Genomic DNA, 24040 nt, shown 5'->3' with positions numbered 1-24040 from the left:
TCTTAAACCAGCAGATATGCAACTGTGTAAGTTTGTTTTTGGCTTTAATTTTGCTTTTATTGGAAACTGAACAGATTCCTGTAATATGGGTATACGTTTAGTGGAACTTGCTAATTCTTCAAAATATGTTGTCCTGTTACAGTATCTACTGCACCAGTTGAGCAAAAGGTGATTCGAAAAACTGTTGATTTAGTTGTTGAGCAAACCGAGTATGAGCGAAAGGAAGCAGTAAGTATAATTATTTTGCCTTGAAATGACTGATTATTTTAAAGCAATTACACATTAATTTTTGACCATTTTTGAACTTCATTTACATCAGAGTATAAAAGCCATGTTTGATATAGCCATGGAAAAATCAAAACAAGGCCCGTTACCACAAGATTTGATTGAAGGTGTTGCGGATGACGAATGGGATTAAATAAACATTGACTGTTGTACATTTTACTGACTTTAAATGCATACCAGCTAAAGCAATTTAATGGTAATTCTGTCAACACAAACACAATAAGAGATCAGTTTCCACCTTCACTGGACTTTTTCTCGTCCATATCCTCCACAAGCTTTTTAACTTGGAGCATGCCAGCACTCAAGTCTTTTTGAAGATCTTCCACATCTTCAAGACCAATACTAAATCGACAGACAGTTGGCTCGACACTGGCATCAGAAGCAACACGCCATTCAACAAGCGATTCACAACCTCCCAGTGATGTGGCATTGATGAATAACTTGAGATTTGAGCAAATGAGTCTTGCGTGGTGTAAAGATTTAAACTAATCGCAACATATGAAATAAGTACACAGTATGACATCATATAGCATTAAAAATAGTAAGTAGATATTTAGTAAAATACCTCGACACTAAAAACGCCAGAGAATCCACTTCCTTGACGTAATGCAGCTTCATGGCCAGGATTGGCGGGGATGGAGGCATGCCATACTTTTTCGATGATATCCAAGGTCTCATCATTCGACTCGCCGGAAATGCGCGAATTAAGCCATTTAACCAAAGTGGTTGCACTGCTCGACTGTTGCAGGATTCGTAGTTTGTAAGATCTAAAATGCATAGCATCATGAAATCAAGTATGAGTCAGCAACTGTACTAAAATACCAACACAAACATCAATGCACCATACCTCATACTACGGAGAAGCAGCCATGCCTCCATACTTCCCATGTTGCTTCCAAGATGCATTCTGTCTTTAAAAAGCTAAAACATACCAATATGCATTTCAAAAGTCAGGTTTACGAATTTAAACATACATGAAAATGATATATCTATTGAAAAATTGAAAAATTGTAAACGAGTATACAAGTCAACTAAAAACTAACCTGATCCCTAACGTGAATATCCTTTGTAATCAAAACTCCACCAAGCAAATCTGAGTGACCACCCAGAAACTTTGTAGAACTGTGCATCACAATATCGACATCTATATCCCGGAAATATTTGGTTAAATTCTTTTAAAATAAAACTTGAAATATAATAGCGAGCCTAAACATACTATGCTTTAAAGGGCATTGAAGTGGTGGAGGTGCAAATGTAGAGTCAATTCCTACAATCACGCCAGGTTTGCGATTGGTCGTATAGTAGTGAAGATCTATGCATGTAGAGACCCAGGAAATTGGAATGATTAGTGAAATAGCACTTGCGCCAAACAGTAGGAATCACAATCTATTGAAAATCAGCAAAACCAAGACAATATTACCGGCAACTTCTCCACACGGATTTTGAGGAGATTCTAGCCAGACCAAATCGCCGGCTTCAAGCGATTTCAGCAATGAACCATCCTTATCATTCTCAATGTAAAAGAGTTCCTAAATCAAAAACATAGCATTAGCAAATGGTGAAACTGCATTGCAAACTTTAATCTAGTAGTGATATTTGCCGTGAATGACGAGTTCAAAACCAGCACATTGAATTACCACAGAACGGCCTCGCATGTACATTTCAATAATGCCATGCGTGCCATTATAACCTCCTGTACTGGTCAGGATACGCTTAGGCTGAATCAGCTGAAACACTGCAAAAATGGCCGAAAGTCCAGATCCATATGTAACTGCATATGCCATACTTCCTGCGCATTGACAATGCAAGCCAAATCAAAAATGTCAGATATGCACTAAACGAACGGCATTTGCTGTTTGATGCAATCTGCATTCAAATCAGCCACGCCAAGGATTTCAATTGATACTTTACCTTGTTCTAGATGACCAAGAATGGACTCTAGACGGCTACGTACTTCAGTCGTTTCTCGAGAATACACATGAGCGGATAGGTCTGGTTGATCAGTTGAAGCTGGCAGCCAGTTTTTTGAAATGGCAAACTTATCATTAAAGGCTTTGCCTTGAACTAATATAAAGATTGTATATTATCCAAAGATGATATGTTTTAATAAACATGTACGATCTGCCATGAAAGATGGCAGCAGTCGAGATTGAAGGTGAAGTCTTACCAAAGGTGGTTGAAACATGTAGAGGAACTGCTACATCATGAGTTGAAGGATGATCAGCATGAAGCATGATTGTTGCCATATCGCTAGTGATAGAATCCATATTGTCTGATCAATACAATCAAGTGTTGGAGTTGTATTGAAGAATGGAACGCTTGTAACGACTTGAAATAAACGATTAAACATTCACCGCGCTTATGCTACAGACCGATTGCTTCAAAAAGCACAGCCGTCATGACTCTTACGATAGTTTTGAACATTTTTGTATTGATCTTGGATCGACTATTTTACTCCGGAATAAACAATCGTTACATATTCGTTATTGAAACTCTGTTCTAATATCAGATACCTTTGCAATCTAGTTCAACATATCTCAAGAGTACTCCAATAGACTCGAGGTCATAAACAATGTTATTCAGTCAATTTGGCACTCATCATGCCATGAAATCGGTGATTTGTTACACATTTACACCTGTCTAGTGTTTCGCTTTACGCGAATACAGTGTAATCTACGATTGTGCAATAAACTGTTGCAAAAAATATTGTTTTATTCTTTTTTTGGCGTTGACTTGGACTTTGAGGGAGTCTGACCGGCCTTGACAGTTTCCTTGACTAATTTAGAAGTTTCTTTTGCTTCTTCTTCTTCTTCTTCTTCCTCATCCTCTTCTTCCTCTTCTTCTTCCTCCTCTTCAGGCTCAGCAGGTGCACTCTTGCTTGCAAACAGGGAGAAAAGCAATACGGGCAAGAGAAGTACAGCAACAAACAATGCTACAATATGAGGCATTTCTTTTACCGCATCCAAAGGAGATTCTTGTACACGAGCAACAAACTCGAGTGACTGATCCTTGAGAATTTCAGCAAACTGTTTTGCCTTGTCCAAGGCACCAGGTCCTTTCTCCACCTTCTCCACCTTCTCCGCTGCACTCTCAATCTTATATTTGACTGCCCAGGTTTCTTCAGCAAGCTTCTTGGCATCATCAGCACTATGACCGACATAGATATTATCAAATTGTATGCCATTGGTCATGGTCCATAGCTCAATACCAATGGCACCCTACACAGAATATCAAGAGTTGAATAAGGCGTTTACAGTTCAGTACAGATCATTCATCAACGATCATTAATGCAACAATCGAAATAAGCGTAGATCGTGGATGCTACTTACAATCTTGCCAAAGTTGGATGGAGTTTTGTCGTTAAAGTAATGGGGATTGGCAACTTTGCGAGGAGCCCACATGCCCTTGTATTTGGGATTATCAATAAATGGTGCCCTATCAGAAAGGTATCGTTAACACGACGCGAGCCTACTAGCTTAATGGTTTTGAAAATAAAACGGCAAATACTTACACCCACTTGCCCTTGTATGCAGGATTCTTGATAAGTGGACGCTGCCATTTGCCTAACAAAAATTCAAGTCAACAAGTGGTTTCGATATAATTCCCCTCAAGGAAAAATCACAGATACATACCACATCCAGAAACAGTCTCGCATTTGGGATTGGCAACCAATGGTGCGGTCCACTCTCCATCCTCTTCGTCATCCCAATCTTCTGGTTTTTTAATGGTAGGGTCGGGAATAGTCAGAGGTTCGTTAGTCAACCAATCGGCAGGTTCCTAAAGTAGAAATCAGTTGGCACGTTAGTTGAATGCACCACCTCTCGACCATTTACCAAAAAATACTCACCGATGCTGTCTCGTCAGGAATCTCCATGGGAGCGTTTTCATCCCTAGTACGGTTACAATAGCAACCAAGGGGTGAGCAATTAAAACCAATAGCTTAAATGGAAATTAAACACATACCAATCAGCAGGCTTGGATGCAGCAGGATCAGAGATTTTGGGGTTGTCATCCCAATCCATTGGTTTCCTATCACTAGGGTCATCAATTTCAGCAGCCGGGTTGACGGGGGGAGAAAAGTTTTCAAAAAGAGATCCGGATGACGCAGAAACATTGTTGATCAGTAGATCAAAAGTTTGATCCGGACGAACGATCAGAGTGTACAGGTTAGTATTGGTGTCAATTTTGGCGGTAGGGGGCGAAGAAAGGTGTTTCTCCTCAAGCTCGCCAGTAAGGGGATTCTTGTGGCGAAAAATGAAATGAACTTTGTTGGTGGTTCCACACTTGTCTGGACCAAACATGATAGTATAAGGAGTTTTGTCCTCAAATGAATCAGCCTGATATTTATCGTTATAAGAAAGTAGCTTAATGTAAGCACCACCACATTCCAGACCATTCTGAAGCTTGACCTCGTACTGAACAACCAAGCTCTTTCCGGTCGGATCAACTGGTTTGGGAAACTTGGCAGAAATGGCGTGATGAGCAGCGGTAGTCTTGACAACAAGACCCTCGTCTCCAGCAATGACAATGGGTGTAGAAGGCTCAACGGCCCACTCGCCACGATATCTAAGAAGATCCTCATCCTCGACACCATCAACAATCTTTTTGGCATTCGAAGGAATCCAGCGTTTTTCCCAGTCAGCGCCAAATTGTTCCAAAAATGGTGCAGTCAGAGTGGTGGGCTATTTAAACCAAGCATAGTTTAGAAATCAAAATGTAATGTGTGAATAATTTCGAATAATCAAATGAACTGTTTTAAAGCGTGTGAATGCAAAGGCAAAATGAACAGATTCAACAGCAGTACTGGAAAATGCAGACATATTTATAGTAAATGGTACAAAAATGCATCACAATTCAGATGTTGAATGAAGCAAAATAGTTGTAAATGGAAAAAGTCGAGATGTTTTATGAAGATAGTGAAGTCAAGAATCGGACAGTCAAGAAACTAAAACCTCAGCAAGGAATGTAGCACTTGTCACTCCCAAAAAATCAAAAAACTAGATCTAGAAATAATTGTATATCGGGAACTGACTGAATCCTTTTGATGATTCAGAGCGAATAGATACTCCAGCAGATGCAGAACAACTGAATATAAAAGTTCAAGACACTTACTTTAAAAGACTCATGGACAAGATTCTGTTTATCTGCAAAATTTGATTGAGACGATGCATCATCTGCAGAAGCAACCACTACAACTGCAGTAGAAACCAGAGAAAGAGCAACAGAGAACAGATGCATAATGACAGCTCAGCAAAGTGCACTCGACGCCAATCTGAATAGAATGCAAAGTGATCACGTGCACTCGTTGACTTTTGATGGCAGCAAACAGCAACTCGGCCAGACTCGAACGGCCGTGAAACTCAACCCACGCTGAGCTACTGAATGAATTCGACTCGCACTTTGGGATCGGAAGCCTCTCGTCTTCTTATTTTATTTGATCATTTGCTTACTCCAATCACTGCTGGCAATGAGGTATGCACTGCTTTGAGTCTGCGCGTACACCTTGGAAACTGTCTCACATCCAGTCTCTTGATCAACATGAACTAAACCATTCAAGAAAAAATCATGTATATCTGATGGCATGGATATTGAAGATACAAGTGTTTTGTTTGGGCATTTGGCCAAAGTATTACAGACTCCAACTACAGATCTCCCAGATGAGCGCTTTAAGCTTGCTACCAAACTAGGTGAGACAAACTACTGTCGTTTCTGATTCTACAATTGATAATTTCAATTTAATCTTTTTACTTGTTTTCGTGTTATTTAAAAATAATCGCAATCTGCATATTGGTTCAAGTTGACGCACACTACATTGATCTTGCCCAAGAGATGAAACAAAAAACTACTATGCAATTAAATATGGAATTGATTCACAGCACAAATGGTGCTCAGTATACAGTGTTTGATCTATTCGTAAATTGCATTTTAGAAATTCTATGTTTTCACGAGTATGACAAGATCAATAAAAAAATAAATGAAACTTTGGATATGCAGGAATCCAGGCTGTATCATTTGATTTTGATTAATGGCAAGTAAACTGTTTATTTTCCATACCAAAATATAATCATCTAACTCATTAATCAAACTCCTATTCAGACTACCCAAGCTCATCTGCACTTGATCGTTGCATTAAAATATTAAATTCTCCTCATGCAGCAGATATGTATGTTCTTCGGGATGTTGGACTATGCATGATGTACATTCTGACTGCATATGGAAAAGTACGTCGGGTTGATTTGATAAACACTGGATCAGGCACTTTCATAAACGATGAGTTCTGTGTCCAACACGAAAACGACAAAATAGTAAATGCAGTGTCACATATTCTTATGGTTGCAGATACAATAACTTGTATTCCACCAACGAGATCTACTATCCATCACGTCCTTTTTCTTTTTAGTGTATGTCAACCTTGAATGTTTTTACACTGGAAATCACTACAATCTATCAATGTATGTGCCAGTAAATTTATTGTTGTGATCATTTCTTGATGGGCTGTAGGTATCCATGGGAAACTCGTCGAATGCAGCTATTCTTAGACCATATACCATGTCGTGTTTATTTCAATGGACAGACAATCACTGGAATACAATACGCGCTCAATCAGATGCCAATGAAACCCCTTACTCTTCACAAGCCATCATGGCATTGTCATTTTTTGCGGTAGATCGCACTCATGACAGAAATATTCTCGAATGGCTATGGACTATTGTTGACGGAGTGGATGCATGGAAATCGCTTGTCCAAAATATTGCAAGTTTAAAGCTGACATCTAGTTTGTTTTTATAACTGCTTAGAGCTAAACACTGTTTTGTTTAAATGATTTGGTATAACCAGACGCAAACATGGCTTATTGCAGAGATTGAAGCAATCTACGAAAACCTTTCAGATTTAACAGATGACATTGAGCTCATGTCCAAGGCATTTGAATATGCAACATGTTCATCCAAGATTCAAATATTTTCTCAATCAAGAAATGGCTGTCAAATATTGGCAGTAAGCAACTGCAGTGCATTAGATTGAATTTTGCTTTTTAGCCATTTACGCAAGTTGGACTAACTCAAGTATAACGCAATATGCTAAATGGGAAAATCAATTTCTGATAGGAGCTGGCATTGATCATTAGTAGTGCACCTAAAGCCATAAATACTTTGCTGATGATTGCAATATGTGCCATCACATGGTATTCAATTCAATTGGACCTGTTTTTAGATAATCCATCAAGCAATGCTTTGACTACTGCCGTTTGGACAATGTGCATAAAATGGATGGAAATACCTGAAAAGATACCAAAGCATTGTGAGTTGATAGGGTTCTAAGCCAAAATATCTTGAAGCGTGTCTATCCAAGATTGCTTTTAACCTTTGGTGATTAAACTGTAATTATATAGGGCATCGAACTGTGCTATATATGGCAGTGGCATTAGCCAATGCTCACATATCGACGTATTTTAGTAGTCAAATTTTACAAGTTAATTTAGGCGATTCCGTATCGACCAATACAGATGCAACATCAAATGCACTTTTACAGGCAATTCAGTTATGCTACGTTCCACACCAATTAAGCGATGCTGATTTGGATTATGAGGATTTTGAACAGAATCCAAATAGTGAGCTACAAGTAAAGTATGCAACGGATCTGATCACACACATTAACCATGCATTGCTTATTATATCTGTGGATGTCAGTCTAGGTAAAATTGTGATGTTCAACTGTATAAGAGTAATGGAGTGTTTTAATCTATGCTGCATGAAAAGTGCCTGACTATTCATTTTGATCTGTCTAAATTCAAATCAAGCCTATCGGTATGCAAACACGCCCATGCTTATAGAATCGCTGTTGATGATGGCCAGTACGGATGAACATTGTGTGGTGGTTCAAGATTATAGCTCTATTCAAACTGCAGTGGTATTTTTTCTAGAAACACTCTTGTCGGTTCATCACGTAGAGCCGTTTGAAAGAAGCGATGCAGCAGAGCCACACATGCAAGTTGAATATATTAAGCTCCAAGAGTCTATTTGCACAAGGATTGCCAAGAGTGGAATGGCATGCAAGCATGCCATTGGTGCGCTTCGAATAGGAGCCATATCAAGCATATTTGGATGGCTCAGATTGTTTATCATTGTATATCGCACAGTACTATTGAGTGATCTTCAGCCTGTATCACTGAGCATTCGCAAGATGTATAGCGAGTTATGGCGTGAACTGATTTCATCTCTTTTACGCGGACTACCGAGTGGATGCAGTCAGGTCATTGTGGATGTCATGGAGGTATTAATTGATCATATAAACCCATCGTGTCAATTGGCTGAATATCTGATAGACAATCGATGGTGCTTATTTGTAATGGAAGTAGCGTTGACAAACATGCTTCGAATAGAAGGACATTGGAAATGGGTATTGAGTTTGGTACGTCTGTTGCTCGTTCCCAAAAAAATACGAGCAAGGCCCTATGTGTGTGCATGGATAACAACGTTTGGACTCCTTTCGATACTGCAGACAGGACCATACCACTGTGTCGAGTTTGAGAAAGCAGCAGGTGAATTGGTCAAGCAGATTATGAAGCGATATGGCCAATTGCAAAGCAAGAGCGAATCCAATCAAGATGCACAAAACATACCACTCGACACGCTTAGTGAGGGAAACGAAGCAGATATGGATAGAATAGGAGATCGAGAATGTATACGAATCAGAGTGAATGTAGTGCGAGACCAGTACGACCATGTAGTGATTGATATACGACCAGCAGCAAAAGAACAAACTGAACAAACTGGACAAACTGGACAGTAAAGTCAAGCAAATGAAGATCAAGTCGATTCATGATAAAATCGGCTCAATTGTTGAGTGGAATTGGCTTGTTTTTTGGACCCAAAGATTGCAGGAATTCAACTTTCCATCGAACGAGCGAATTGGACTGTTTATTCTAATTGCCATCAAAACACTTGCTCTAGCAGCCTAATCCCCTCTGAAGACTATTTATTGAGGCGGACAAAGGAAAGCTATTTACTCAGCCGGCCTCAATGTCCAAACCCACAAGAACCAACACAGTCTCGTATGGAGCACATTGCTCCCACTTAGATGGAACTACAGCAGCCTCGTCATCCACTAATCATCCATCGTCCATGTCGGGTGAAACGGACCTTGGCCGGTCAAACAGCATGAGCACTGGTAGACGGTCAAACAGAGCCAGCAGTGTTAGTCATCGTCAACATCAAGGTGCTCCACTGCTCTCGCCCACTGCATCAAACACCATTCAACCATTGAGTCCTGGTATTCCTGAACTATATCTTCAGCAGTTACAAGCTCATCATAAACAAACACAACAACCTCAAGCCTCGATAGGCCGGCTTGCTAGCATATTCTCTCATGCTGGAAGGTCCAGCAACAGCCATAAAAGTCGTCGCTCTATATCCGTTCCTTTAAATTTGCATATTTCAGAAACGCTTGCAACTCTTGAAGAGTCTTCCAATCCGATCAATCCAAACCAACACCATCTTCATCCACAGCAAAATTCTCAATTACATAAATCCCCCATTCCAGCCTCTGATCAGTTACTGCTACATCATCATTCAATCAGTGGTCACCGTCGTCACGAATCTGCAGAAATGTCGACTTTAAAATCACCACAATTGATCAGACCGCCTGTCAATGTTGCTGGACCTTTTACTGCTTTTGCTGTTGCGGAATCTGCTCCCTCTGTACTTGTTGCTTCAATGCTTGCATCGGATGCGTCCACTCTGCCCAAAGCTAACAAACTTAGTTCCTGTCTAACCGATCAAGAGGATTTGAATGCTTCAATACCTTGCACAAGACCTCAAAACGATCCCGTTGAACTGCCAGATGTCGAAAAACCACTACCAACTTTTCTAGACAATCCCAAGTTTGATTTGACTGCGTTTATGGAACAGGACGTTCCTATCTTGGGGCCTGAGCCTATACCCAAACTTTTTATAAATGCTTCTATTCGCAGTCCGATATTCACTGCTCAAACGGATTTGCATATGATTCCACATTTGATAGATGCAGTTGTGGGAAGCTTACCACCGGTATGAATCTAATGGTGCTTTGTTTTTCATTTTCTTGTTTAATTAAGTCTTGTAAATCATTTGGTTACGTTTATTCAAAATAGGATGCATGGGATTGGGCGTCACTTGAAGTTGACCATTCTAATAGAGATGACGCCTTTTGTACCGATGCATTGTCAGTTGTCGAGCAAGCCAAACCAGCTCCTACATTAGAGAGTGTGCTGACCAAAGATAAACGAGGTACATGAATCAAGTTGCGTCTTTAGTTTGATTTGGGTCATTGAAGCTAATATTTTTTGTGGCTAGGTCATGTTGTATTAAATTTGTGGGAAACAGAACAAAACTATACTAATCAACTGGGCATTATTCAAAAAGTATCTTATTTTCTAAATCATTTAAATACCCATTCATCAGCTAGATTCTATTCTAATGCACATCACATTACTTTTCATATTAGTGCTTCCAAGAGCGACTTTCAAAACGAAATATTATCAGTGACACAGCCAACAATTTCATTTTTGCAGGCACAGCAGATTTATACACATTACATCAAAAGTTTTTTTATCGATTGTGTGATGTTGTCAATGTAGACAACTGGTCAACAACCGAGTCCAAAATTGGTGCTTTGTTCCTAGATATGGTATGTGTCTGCTTTCGAGGTTTACATGAATATCTATCTGCATTTTTATCATTTCTAACCATCATTTGTATCTGGCGACGAAAATATTTGACGTACATCAACAGAAGGATGAGTTTGTGAGACTATACACACGATTTATCGACAACTATGCCATATCTCAAAAATCTATGAAGAAAGAAGAAAAATCAAATGAAGATTATCAGAATTTCATGAAGGAAGCTGCCAAGTTGCGCGAAACTAATCGTCAGACACTAAAGGTAGCTTTTTTATACATCCACACCGGTTTGATTTATATCGTATTTTATTTAAACAGAGTTTGGCATTAATCTGGTTTTGTTTATAGGACTATCTGATCTTACCTGTACAGCGAACAACCCGATATCATATTCTGTTGAAAGATCTTTGCAAGTGCACACCCTTTGAGCATCCAGATCGAAAGGATTTGGAAAAGGCATGGGAGGCCATGAACAATTTAGCTGCAATGGTGAATGAAAAGAAAAGAAGGGAAGAGGAAGCAACGGGTCTGTTTGACGCATTTGAATCCACTAAGCACTGTCCACCGCAACTTATTTCTCACAAACGACGGTTGATTATGCGTGTCGAGGCCAGCGAACGTACCAGTAAACGAGATGTACAGTTAGTGTTATGTTCCGACTCGTTAATGATCACTGTGCCTGCTCGCGGTGGTGTGCTTGGATTTAGATCTGCCAATGAACATCCATATCGGTTTGTTCGGTGGCATCATATTTTGGAATTAGACATTAGTGATTCCTCTTTGGATGATTGTAAGTTTACAGTCATTGCTGGAGAAAACGGTCAACATGTAGCTTTTTGAATTTGGTACATTATATTGACACAATTTTTTCTCAATAGCAGCGCCGACGGTAACCAAGGATTCGATTCGAATCACGATAGATATCAACAAACGTCCGCCAAATCCTGACCCGCAGGTTGTTTCAACGCACACATCAGAAATAACGCCCAAGGAACTAAGCATCAATGTACTTTCACTCATGTTTGTTGGTCCTGATGCAGCAAAAAATCAATTGAGCTTTCGTCTAGCAATCCATGGTGAAATGAAGGCATTTCGGGAAGCTCAGGCCATGTCTGTAGCGGTAGTTGGAAGATCTGCTACAACAACACAGCAGGTTAATCCAACAGTAACGCATGCTCATGTTCATTCTCCACGTGCAGCCTCGGCGAATGCTTCATCCACTGCATCTTCATCGTCTCATAGGTTTCGATCGTAGCAACCTGCCTTCACCCTCCTTCAACCGCATTGGGTAGAATGAAATATTGTTATTTGGTACATATACCTCGAGCATATTGTTTTAGTTTATGGTTGGAGGATAGATGGGTATCTTTAAAAATATTTGTCAGCATTGACTCATGGGTTTTATTTCCAATATAAACCATTTGTTTGAGCATGTGTAGAAATTAAGCCGATACTTTTTCACCGATTACGCTCATTGCACAAGGCCGTTGCAAGTAAATCTTGGCCACACGCTCTACATCCTGCATTGTCACTTTGAACAATGCATCTCGATGACTAAATCAAATGTGTTACAACAGCATACAGTCAAGTTATAGAAAAGCTTAAATCTCTAAAGCATACCCAACACATATGAATTGATAAAAATTAGTACTTACGCTTGTAGTGCAAACAGATCCAGTCCATATTGGAACTGCGTCAATCCCTAAAGTACATGTTAAAAATAAATCCGTTGGCATATTCGATTAGCTATGAATACAAGCCCCATTATAATATAGCTTTAAGCAATATCGATTACCTCGCCAGCAGCGTCAACAGGTTTATCCATATTGCGGAATGCTTCCAGTTTAGCCTGATCGAGCTCTTCGTTTCCAACATGTTTGGTAATTTCACACGCCCAAGCCACACTTCTTTCATATGCATCCAACGTACGTTTAGCTCCAGGTGGATCACGATACGACATGAAAGAAAGTACTCCATCGAGAGTATTGTACGACGCTCCGCCACCATAGGCACCACCCTTTTCACGTAGTTCTCGATGCATATAATGGGTGGACATGAGCGATGCCAATACCTTGAGTGATGCTGCATCTGGGTGTACATACGACACTGTGGAAACCGATCTAGCAGTGAAATTCACTCCCAAATCCATTGGATAATTTCTCATTTCGTATTTGGGCACAAACTAATCAAATCATTCATACGTATGCGCATGAGGGTAGATACACGCATATATCCAAAATAATCAGTTTCAACAGACCCATATCGTTTATAATGACATTCAAAATATAGGCGTGAGGTTTCAAAGTAAACTTACATCAACGATATCACTCGAGTTGGAAAAAGTTGAAGGTTTGGATTGAGCAAAACACGAAAAGGATTGGTCATGAATATGCGAGTGACGATCAACAGATTGAGACCCAGACACAACCAACACCTCAAGTGGCGATGTCTGAATCATTTTTTTTGCAAGTGTTTCCAACTCTTTTGCCAATGCTGGTATTTCTGTTTGCTTTAAAAGTTGGTCTAAAAACTCAACTTGATGCATTCCCCCAAATAGTTCTGAAGAGTAGCACGTACGCTTGAGAAGTCCAGCAGCAGCCTTGATGGCATACGCATGACCACTGTTGGGAACTGAATTGGCAGCACCTGCGGCGGAAGACATCAAAGCAATGTTAAGGTTGTCATAGGCTGCCCAGTTGGTGGTCTGGAGTACTTCAAGAACAAGATTGTACATGGCGTCAATATTGCTGTCAAGCGCACTGGCATTTAAAACCAGATAATCGCGCGGCGAATCACCATCGATACTTGGAGAAGAAAACACAGATGCAGAAATTCCTGCAGTGTGTGCACGAATAGTTTCATCTAATTCACCAAGAGATTTCGAATGAGTTCCTAGGGATGTCAGAGACTTGGTTCAAAAAAGTGCATGGTTAACAAACCCTATTCAAATAAAAGCATAGATATAGTGCAAACAGGAGATATCATTAAGATTCCATACATTGCACATTAAAGGAGCGAGTAGCTTCTCACGGTCTGAAAGGTACGTCACGTCCCATTTGAGATACACATATGACACACCATTTGTCTGTGTTTCACGCCAAAATTGCTTGATACCATTGGCACTCTGTGTTATCTTGAGAGGATAAAACGATGCTTGTTTTTTAACAGCTGAAAGTGAAAGGCAAGGCAGACAACTTAAATCTAAAGCATTCAATGATATGAATATCAAATTAAGATCAAGCAATACAAAAACATTACACTCGGATTTTAATTTGAAGCTCCTGCTTTTACTTACCTTCCTTGGTTTCCTGAAGCTTGAGCAGCTCAAGACCGTCGGATTTAATGTTTTCACGATCTGAATCTGTCAGCGCATCAACATGTTTAGCCAGACGCTGTGATTCCTTTTCAATCAATGATGCTGGATATCCAGCATCGGGGTTCATAATATACGTCAGTCGATGAGGATTGCTTAACAACTGAGTTTCAACAAGATTTTGCAAAAATCCAGGCTGGGAAAGATCGCTTTTAAGCTTTGCCAAACTCTATTTAGATGAAAATATGTTAGTCTCGGCCATAACTAAACCATATGCTCTCAAGTGACAACTCATCTATTTGCTTACCGGTGCTGTATCCATGGCATCCAAAGGATTACCACCATGAATCATTGTTCGGATAATGTTCCACCCAAGATTCATGCCAAAGCTAGCCGTGCGCTACAATCGTTAAAGACCACCACAATGGTATGTAATTTAGCTCGTCATCAGCCTTTGATGCTTGATATATAAGATTTATTTAAATAAGGCTAGCACTTACATGTTTGAGTCCAAGTTCAATCTGGTGAAAAATATTGTTGATGCGATTCTCAGGAAATCCGGTTTGAGCAGCCTTTTCAAGCACGTATTGGATACTTTCAATCGCCTAAACATAATACTTGTTAAACACGAGGAAAATTTAAAAATTGCAACTATAAGATGAAAAGACTGGGTTTGAAACTGTAATAGGATAACAAGAAATGTAATGTAACCTACCACTGGAATATTTTTGGACTCCATACCTGTAAGTCCAAAAGAAGTACTGGCTCGGCAAGCAAATTGGCTATGTCCGGTTGTCGGAGCATAGTCAGATCCCAGTCCAGACTCGATCAGAGATGTGTACATTGGAGATGCAGCACCATCAGTGAGAAGATTTACCAAGATGCGCATTGAAAGTGATTCTTCAAGGTTCTACATGGTGTACAAAATAGTGTCAAATACAAATAATAAATTAAATCATTGGTAATATAGATTTTGAAATGATATATAATGCAAATTTACCTTTTCAGAGTTGGTGAGATAGCTAACTGCAACTCGACTTTGTTTCAAAGGATCGCCCACTATATTACAGTCGACAAGTTATCAGAAACTAGTTTGACACTAATAAATGTTTAATAGCAATCCAATATCATTTATGCATACTAGGATCAAGGGGTCCGACTGCCTGAATTGTTTTTGGCTCATTCCAACGAGGTACATCTTCTAGTGAGTGTCGAGAAGATGACGAAAATCCAGAGAGTTTCTCGTCAACTTTTTGCATTTGCTCTTCAAGAGGAAAGGATCCTATAATAACAATCTCATATCAGACATTTCAAGTCGTATCATACTAGGAAACAATTCATCAATCTACCATAAGTAAAGAACCGTGCGTTGCTGGGATGGTAGTTTTTTGCATGAAATTGCAATAGTTGCTCATGAGTCAAGTCAGTAATGTTTTCAGGATCTCCGCCACTAACATGGGCGTAGGTGGAATCGCGATAAAGTGCCTGCTGGTGACGAGTATGAAAGAGTGAATTTGTGTCCGCCTATGGAAAACATGCTTAGTTCGATTTGGCTTGAAGCAAAATATTCGAGTTTAAAAAAAGGTCGAGAATCTGCAATATACATACCAATGCACCCTTCATCTCATTGTAAACTACGCCTTTGAAAATGATAGGAGTGGAAGAGTCTCTTGGGTTTTCGTGCTCAAGACGCCATCCTTCCTGCCTACAATAAAAAGTGCATTTACAGCTCTGAATCAGCCCAGCACTTTACAATAAACCGTCTTGAAAAAATTACATGAAATCCAGTCTTCGAAGTCTTGGTGCAAAAACGGCATCCATGTACACATTCATGAGATTGTAGTAATCTGTCTTGTTTTCGGTTGAAAATGGATACACCGTCAAATCATCACCTATATAAAAGCATTAAAATAGATGATACATTTCACAATGGTGTTGGACTCGCAATAAAGTCTATTCAGTGGATGTATAGATAAACCATCTCTTGCCTGTCATTGCATTCATAAATGTAGCCATGGAGCGATTTAGCATTTTAAAAAATGGATCTCTCACTGGATACCGTTTGGATCCACACAAAGTAGTATGCTCAAGGATATGAGGTACTCCAGTCGAATCAGTAACATCCGTTTGGAACCCAACCCTTATGTCAAAAGATCAACAGTGGGTTAATTTGCAATCCTAAATTATGTTTGATATCCTGCTCAATGTAAACACAAATGCTGATAACCTTACATAAAAACATTGTTGGTATCCGACTTTTTCAAATGAATCCAATCTGCTCCAGTTCGACTATGTTTGAACCATTGGGATTCGCAATCATAATCTTTGAGAAAACGAGTCTGATCATCCATGAAAATGATCAGAATAAAATATGAATTGATATTTTGTATGCATCCATTACAATACCTCGATCAGTTTGAATGCAGGAGTGGATTTAGCATTTCCAGCAGTTGAATGCGCCAATCTGCAGCTGTTGAGATTATTCGGTAAAAGGGCATGAAAAGAATATAATGGTGAACTTGATGGTCTTATCATAGACAAGGCAGTAGGATTACGACCAAGACATTTCAGTTGTGAATTCATTTTTTAAAATGTAAAAGGATTCAAGTGTCAATTTGATCAAAGCAACTGCATTCACGTAAAATAGAATATTTTAGTATTTATTCTGAGCAACTTTACCTTGTAATAAACAATAGTTTGATAGTCGGTGTTTTTCTATTAGAAATTGACTTTTAATAAACGCATTGTTCATTATATGATTCACCAAATTATAGTGTTGAACTGGGACCATCTCATCATTTGACATGTTCATACATTGCACAACTACCGAGTTTAAACCCAAACTCATTGTAGTACAGATATCAAAGTCTACTATTCTTAATCAGACTCTACTTTTTTGTATCTTAAAATCCCATACGCTCTGACTCGAGAGAACAAAGATTGCACGTTTCAGGCATGCAATATCTGTTTCCATGTCAACTACTAGAAACTCGATAAACTAAAGAGTTCAAAAAACAATACGTTGTTCAATAAATGAACATGAATCATTCCATGAGACTGACTGTTTATTATGCACGCTTACTCGGTAATCTATTTTATGAATATGACTAGCAAAGCAGCTTACTCGATTGCTCATCAATATCGTGTTGACTTGAACGTTGGCTACTTTGTAAAAGCATCGAATTTTTCCATTGTGTTTGGTAACACAATAATGATTCAACTCGATAGAATTCCAAGTGTTGGTATTCATCCAGTACTCGATGTGGGGCGTCTAGTGCAACTCTGTGATGCTAAAATTGAAGTGCCACAACTTTAGTATTTATACTCGACTGCCTTTTACATCCATCCGGGTTCAACTATCATACTTGATCAGCTATGCAAATAAGGTTATTAATCAGTATATGGTTAATCCTCTGTACTAGAATACAAATGGGAAATACATCATCAATTAGACCAAAGACCGGAACTCCCGGTCTAAGTCCACATATTAAACACATCGTGGTGCTTGTAATGGGTACGTAAATGAATTGATTGACTATGCATTCGTATATTTAAATGCTAACTAGATGTCATTGACCCATTCTTTTTGGTAAATAGAAAATAGATCATTTGACAACATACTTGGCAGGTTAAAATGGGACAACTTAAACCCAAAGGTCAACGGTCTCACAGGATTTGAATACAATGTAATGAAAAACGGGGAAACTATTAAAGTTTCCAAAGGCACTAATCCTGCAGGTGGATTTAATCCAGGCCATGACATTTTGCCATTCACTGAGCAGATTTACGGTGCAGGTGTCATCAATGCCAGATTTTTGGAACCAACCATGTCGGGGTTTGCTGATCAAGCATTTCAGGAGAGTCATCAGGACATGGGTGCCGTAAACCAGGTTTTCGAGTCATTTGGACCAGACACTCTTCCAGTAACGTATGCTCTCGCTCAAGAATTCGCCGTCATTGATGACTGGTTTTGTAAGTATTCTTTAAACGTGAAGTAGTATTGTGTATCTAGCTAGATCTAGTTTTTAATTTAATGTTGAATCTATTGCATATTAGCTTCTGTTCCAGGTCCTACTTATTCAAACCGGCACTTTGTACATTGTGCTACTGCTTCTGGCCATACAATCAACGATGGCAATATTCGGGGGATCGGATGCCGTACCATTTTTAAAAACTTGGACGAGCATGGAAATTCATGGCGCGTCTATGCAGACTCTGCTCGAGTTAGCACTCTCCTCTATCGAGAGATGAGAAATCCCAAACGACTGGTTAAGCTACGATCCACTAGTCGATTTAAAAAGGACGCTGCCACTGGTGATTTACCTCAGTATTCTTTTATCGATCCAGACTATACTAAAAACGATAACCACCCTCCAAACAATTTGTACAAAGGAGAAGAATTTATCAAGGAGATCTACGAAGCAATTCGTAACTCGCCCAAATGGGAACAAATTCTATTTCTGATAACATATGATGAGAATGGTGGTTTCTATGACCATGTCAAGCCACCTACTGATGTGCCCATTCCTGATTCAAAACCGCCAAAGCCAGCACAAGGTGACTTTAATTTCGATCGCTTAGGACCACGAGTTCCCACCATTGTAATCTCACCATATGTTCAAAAGGGTGGGGTTTTCAGATCAAATGTACCAGGAAGATACTTTGAGCATTCATCAATTCCTGCTACGATCAAAAAAGTATTTGGTTTGCCAAACTATTTAACTCCTAGAGATAAAGCAGCAATGACATTTGATTTAGCTGCAAACTTACCATTTCCAAGACAAGATTGTTTGCGGTACCTTCCCAACGTTCCAACTTGATTAAAATAAGATTGCACAAACCTTGATACATGGCCCAATTAATTATAAAACAAAATTTATTTCTAATAAACTTAATATAATTCTAAATCAATGAATATCAAATCCTATTTGATAAACTACATGAATAATGCATGGCATGTCTATTTTTTGACTACAAGTAACGTTAAATCAGCTCAATAAACTACCCACTCTAATCTAGTCAAGATCTATCTAGTTTACTGATTAGCCACTTTGCTAGTTTTATTTGGCTGATATCTTGCATACCAGCATACAAACTGCCAGTTGCTATTTTTGAGTAGCCGAAAGATGCGATTGCAACCAGTGATAAAGTTGCACCAACATGATTTAATGCTGGACAAGCATTCCAATTTGGCTTTAAACCCCAGATGCAGTTGGTAGTGCATTAATGTATAAATTATACAAAACTGTTTGTTCATCAGCTGCACGTTTATAGTCATATCTTACGATTTGTTCACTCGAAAGTATAACTACAATCACTTCATTTTTGCATAACCATATATTGTACAATCACCGAGTTTAAACCCAGATTCATCCATTGCAACCCAAACACTCAATTCAATCGTTTAAATATTTCCAAACTGTACAAACTCCACTTTGATGACATTTATTTTGGAATGAATAACAATTTCGGCAATAAGTAGTAATGGACACTCGAGTGCTGTGAATCGTCAAATTCAACCAGATCTGATTTATGACCAGCCGATTAGCGACAGAATAAACCAAATGCATGACAATGTTGATCGTACCCGCCATGGCAGATGCAGTTTGCCAATTGGCTGTTTATTTTACTGCTGTTTTGCGTCCATTCACAACTTTGACTTTTTAGAATCTTCAAGGCCCATATCAACCACATACATCTGACACCATGTTTGACAGTCTGTTTGTGATTGATAATAGTGGGCAAGTATATTGACCTACATAATGAGCCATAGTGCTGATTTGCCCATGTTTTGGTCGGTACAATGCAATTGACCCACTTTATGCAACGTTAGGTCTGTCATCATTGAAAAGCATTGGAAGCAGGTCTTGTCTCGTCGAGTGATTGATGAGTTTGTAGTTCAAGTGCAAGGATATCCTATACAGCAAGAGGCTCCTCCTGTACTGTATATAGAAGGGTACTACATGCTATATATCAGCAGACATGACTTGCTGTTTGTATCTGCTGTTCAAACAGAAGGTAATAAACTTTATGTAAACAACAGCGTCAGCTTTATCTACATTATATGAATGCATTGGAAATCATTCTCAACACGTTATATCTGTCACCAATGAAAATGAATCTCGACTAAAACTTGATATCAAATACCAGTTGCGCCGTCCAGCGTCTTCTTCTTCTTGCATCAGATCGTCGAGCTTTTGTACGACTATTTCGGCGGCATGTCTGAGCAGATTCTCAAAGAGAATTTTGTGATTGTGTATGAGCTGCTAGAAGAGTTGGTTGACTATGGATCGCCATACATCACCGAGCCGTGTTTACTCAAGGAGATGATTCCTCCACCATCGCTGCTGGCATCGATGATGAATGCAGTGTCTATTGGGACTCAGTGGGTATACATGTATTGGACAAGACAATGTCTATTTTGACTGGCAGATTCGGATTTTGACTGAATCCGAGTCTTGATGATAGATTCGGCACCAAGCTGCCGACAGGGTATGCATCGACTGTTCCATGGCGATCAACAGGACTCAAATACACCAACAATGAGATATTTTTTGATGTTGTTGAAGAGTTGGATGTTATCATGGACAGGTATGCCATATTGAATGATTTTCATTACGAGACATTAATGGCTTCAAGTGTCTAGTTTATTGCGTGTTTTATAGTCGGATATGGCTGAATGTAAAACCATTTGTATTGAACACTTGAATTGCTGTATGCACAGGAACGGGAAAATAGTAGCAGGCGCCATATTTGGAGACATTCTGTGTACCAGTAAGCTTTCTGGTATGCCAGATCTTCTTCTCACATTAGGCAACAAGACTGCGATTGCAGATGGCATGTCGAGTCTACATCCATGTGTTCGTGTAGGACGTTACGAACGAGATCGAACGCTGTCGTTTGTTCCTCCTGATGGAGCGTTTCGCCTGATGGAGTACAAGTGAGTATCTTTATGCATGAGTGTGACTGGAATCTGGCTTGACATTTTGGATTGGTCGTGAAATCTAGTGTTCCAATCCACAGCCAGACTCAGCTTCCCATCCTAGTCAAGCCAACACTGAAATGGAAAAGGAGTGGAGGTATATACTCTGTACTGTCTAGTTTTTCAAATCATTCCATGTTTAAAAACGTTTTAATAATGTGGATTGTCTGCATTGGATGATCTGCCATCAATATAGGTAAACTAGATATTAGCATTCATCCTAAAATACCAAGCGAAAGGATGATAGATCAGTTGGTGATTACTGCCAATTTGCCCACTGAAGTCTTGTCCATCCGTACCAATCCAACTATAGGACGCTGTAGTTTTGATCCTACCAGCAAGGTATTTTATTGTGGATCTTGGATCAAAAGCCTATTTTAGCTAATTGCGTTGATGGCTGTAGGTGCTTACATGGACGATTGGGAAAATGGCAGCAAATCTAACCACATCAGGACTTGCACAATTTACTGGATACCTTGTCACTGAGAATGCGTGAGTGTATCTGCAGTGTTTAGATTGCATTCATGATACTAATAGTTGTAGATCTGTGCTTTCAAATAGAGCGGAGCTGTCTAAGCGATCCAAGAATATAGTGTTTAATGTTGATTTTCGAATCAATATGCATTCAGTATCTGGCATACGCATTGACTCATTGGCAGTTCAAAACGAAGGGTATACTCCGTTCAAGGGAGGTCGAGGATATACAAAGACGGGACGATTTCAAATACGAACGTATTGAATTGCTGGTAATTACAATTCCCAAAACTCGAGTTTCTTTGGTTATAAAGATCAGCATGGTTCTTGGGAATGTGGGTAAGGGCTGGTGTATAATGATGGCTACAACAGCCTTGGCTGAATCAGTGAATGACATTTGAGCAAGATAGTTTGGAACCAAGTGATGGATGTAATAATGAACCGTTTATATCCACTTGTTTTGGACTATTGATACCTTTTACAAGTCTCACTTCATGTTTATTCACTTTCAAGCATTAGCTTTATGAGCAATATATGGTGCCATTCATCCATACGTTAATAATATATAAAGGGTATCGGACAATACTGTTTATTTGAATGAGAAGCATAGACATTAATATTTGGAGTAGTGGCTAATACAAAAAGCAAATTGCACAGTATACCATTATGGCTCTTGTCAAATAGCTGTTGAACGTTGTACACCCAAAATGGTCTATTAAAAACATATGCTATGTATGTTGAAAGCAATCGGGAGATTGCTTTCATCTGATGCTATTATGGAACAGACATCAATTGACGATGGCGTACTTGTCTTTACTATAAAGACTAGATATCGACCTAAATAAGCCATTTTAGATTCTACTTTTTACCAAGCCAAGGTACTCGTATATTTTAGCCAAAGTGCCAATCCTGTTCTTTTAAAACCTTTTTTCACTACTTTGTATAATCTCTTTTGTTGGGCAAAAGACAATGGGTTTACTACCCATCTTCAAAGAGACCAAATGGTTTGAGCAAAGCTTACCAATTCATGGACAAATAATGCTTTTTTATTTGCAAATGCATACGAAAGGCATCTAAACACTCCGATAATCGCGTCATTTGATTTTCAAATTGGTTGCAATATGAATATCGCGGTACTGGGCTAGCCGACCGACTGAGATTGAGTGATGTGACTGTTGGTTTAACACTGGATTGGTTTGATCTGCTTAGTCACATATGATATGACGTAGACTTTCATATTGGCTGAATACACGAAACCATTTTTAAAGCATTGCAGTATTGCTTTGTTTTCGAGAGGCTAATGCGGAATAACTTACAATCTTATATAATGGTTGCTACTTTGATTTTTGAAAAACGTTGCTCTAGTGATCCACACTTTCAAGTATTCCTATTTACAGCTCTACCGTTTCGCATTCATGTCGGAACAAGCTTTAAATACACCATCGTCTTTGCAAGTGTTTGGGATTATATCGGGTGTAACTCTAGCCTTGGTTATTACATGCATTGTTGGAATAATCATAAGGGACCGACGGAGACAAACCCAGGCCAATTCGTTGACTATAAGTTCTTTGCAACCATCAAGTCAAGTCATGATTGAGCAACTTCCAGAGTACTCACAACCACCCGGATACTCTGTCTAATACCTGCATTACCATTTTGCACAGATACACGACTACTTTGACTAGTAATGCCAGACTGGCTCATTTGCGTTGGAACTGATTATCTACCAGGAGTGATTGGATGCAGACAGCTACCCGTTATGCAGCACCCTTATCATTGACAATCTTGCATTCGTTACAGCCGTAGTTGAAAATTGATTCACATCATTGAAATCCTTACTCGACTCTAGATTTAAGCTGTATGCTGTTACCCAACATTTTTATAATTTGTTTTATAAACTAATTGAATCATTACATGGCTACAATAAACTATGATTAAAGTTTTGAATTGACATTGATGATTTGAGCAATGGTTATTGTAAAAGCATGAATGCAAGATATACACTTGACATATAATTTCAGCAAGGTTGTAAATGATCGACTCTTGATCGATACTTATACCTGAACGATTCTTGCCTTGACTCTGAGATTTGAATGCGGAGAAAGCGGAAATTATTACCGGAGTGTAGTAATCAAGATAACGAAGCATGTGAAAGTAGAGTCAAGCTTTAGTAAAATGCAGATTCAAGCATCATGACATGAGCTGATGAATGGAGTTGGCTTTGAAGCTTGACTTGATTTAAATGGTAGCGAATACTTGGCAGACAGTACGAGATCGCTCGGACCAGTCATGCGACTGGACAAGCAAATTAGCATTTAGTTTCACG

The 24040-nt window shown here is 39.2% G+C and overlaps 8 protein-coding genes across 8 annotated transcripts; 5 read left to right on the top strand and 3 right to left on the bottom strand.

Moving 5' to 3' along the window:
* Positions 1–291: 291 nt before the first annotated feature.
* Positions 292–2561, bottom strand: BATDEDRAFT_84873 (uncharacterized protein). The gene is made up of 9 exons (XM_006675999.1): positions 2453–2561; positions 2197–2349; positions 1923–2074; positions 1706–1814; positions 1502–1597; positions 1329–1429; positions 1133–1206; positions 851–1052; positions 292–770 (listed from the first exon to the last, which is right to left on the bottom strand). The coding sequence occupies exons 1-9, from the start codon at positions 2550–2552 to the stop codon at positions 513–515; spliced, it is 1245 nt and encodes a 414-aa protein (XP_006676062.1). The 5' UTR covers positions 2553–2561; the 3' UTR covers positions 292–512.
* A 420-nt stretch (positions 2562–2981) lies between these two features.
* BATDEDRAFT_84872 (uncharacterized protein) lies at positions 2982–5523 on the bottom strand (the record flags this gene model as incomplete). Its single annotated transcript, XM_006675998.1, has 7 exons — positions 2982–3503; positions 3615–3720; positions 3797–3848; positions 3918–4062; positions 4133–4175; positions 4249–4967; positions 5398–5523. The coding sequence occupies 7 exons, from the start codon at positions 5521–5523 to the stop codon at positions 2997–2999; spliced, it is 1698 nt and encodes a 565-aa protein (XP_006676061.1). The 3' UTR covers positions 2982–2996.
* Positions 5524–5866: 343 nt separating this feature from the next.
* Positions 5867–7074, top strand: BATDEDRAFT_85407 (uncharacterized protein; the record flags this gene model as incomplete). The annotated part of the gene is made up of 3 exons (XM_006676285.1): positions 5867–5972; positions 6382–6686; positions 6787–7074. The coding sequence occupies 3 exons, from the start codon at positions 5867–5869 to the stop codon at positions 7072–7074; spliced, it is 699 nt and encodes a 232-aa protein (XP_006676348.1).
* Positions 7075–7695: 621 nt separating this feature from the next.
* BATDEDRAFT_85408 (uncharacterized protein) lies at positions 7696–9075 on the top strand (the record flags this gene model as incomplete). Its single annotated transcript, XM_006676284.1, has 2 exons — positions 7696–7978; positions 8207–9075. 2 exons carry the CDS (start codon positions 7696–7698, stop codon positions 9073–9075), a joined length of 1152 nt encoding a protein of 383 aa, XP_006676347.1.
* Positions 9076–9201: 126 nt separating this feature from the next.
* Positions 9202–12264, top strand: BATDEDRAFT_34123 (uncharacterized protein). The gene is made up of 7 exons (XM_006675695.1): positions 9202–10331; positions 10415–10550; positions 10617–10684; positions 10768–10950; positions 11055–11207; positions 11294–11735; positions 11824–12264. Exons 1-7 carry the CDS (start codon positions 9306–9308, stop codon positions 12198–12200), a joined length of 2385 nt encoding a protein of 794 aa, XP_006675758.1. The 5' UTR covers positions 9202–9305; the 3' UTR covers positions 12201–12264.
* A 64-nt stretch (positions 12265–12328) lies between these two features.
* BATDEDRAFT_34122 (uncharacterized protein) lies at positions 12329–16609 on the bottom strand (the record flags this gene model as incomplete). Its single annotated transcript, XM_006675694.1, has 17 exons — positions 12329–12499; positions 12601–12647; positions 12741–13127; positions 13260–13853; positions 13944–14146; positions 14241–14487; positions 14566–14658; positions 14759–14863; positions 14974–15168; positions 15259–15317; positions 15400–15540; positions 15608–15782; positions 15867–15963; positions 16036–16150; positions 16180–16246; positions 16311–16398; positions 16491–16609. 17 exons carry the CDS (start codon positions 16607–16609, stop codon positions 12388–12390), a joined length of 2844 nt encoding a protein of 947 aa, XP_006675757.1. The 3' UTR covers positions 12329–12387.
* Positions 16610–17687: 1078 nt separating this feature from the next.
* On the top strand, positions 17688–19078 carry BATDEDRAFT_21920 (uncharacterized protein; the record flags this gene model as incomplete). The annotated part of the gene is made up of 3 exons (XM_006675355.1): positions 17688–17772; positions 17856–18230; positions 18315–19078. 3 exons carry the CDS (start codon positions 17688–17690, stop codon positions 19076–19078), a joined length of 1224 nt encoding a protein of 407 aa, XP_006675418.1.
* Positions 19079–19964: 886 nt separating this feature from the next.
* BATDEDRAFT_85410 (uncharacterized protein) lies at positions 19965–21979 on the top strand (the record flags this gene model as incomplete). Its single annotated transcript, XM_006676283.1, has 9 exons — positions 19965–19978; positions 20092–20276; positions 20409–20643; positions 20727–20849; positions 20983–21198; positions 21267–21337; positions 21437–21582; positions 21644–21732; positions 21802–21979. 9 exons carry the CDS (start codon positions 19965–19967, stop codon positions 21977–21979), a joined length of 1257 nt encoding a protein of 418 aa, XP_006676346.1.
* Positions 21980–24040: the final 2061 nt, after the last annotated feature.

Source organism: Batrachochytrium dendrobatidis (assembly GCF_000203795.2).
Source record: "Batrachochytrium dendrobatidis JAM81 unplaced genomic scaffold BATDEscaffold_1, whole genome shotgun sequence".
NCBI lineage: Eukaryota > Fungi > Chytridiomycota > Chytridiomycetes > Rhizophydiales > Batrachochytrium > Batrachochytrium dendrobatidis.
This window is presented reverse-complemented; position numbering and strand designations above follow the sequence as displayed.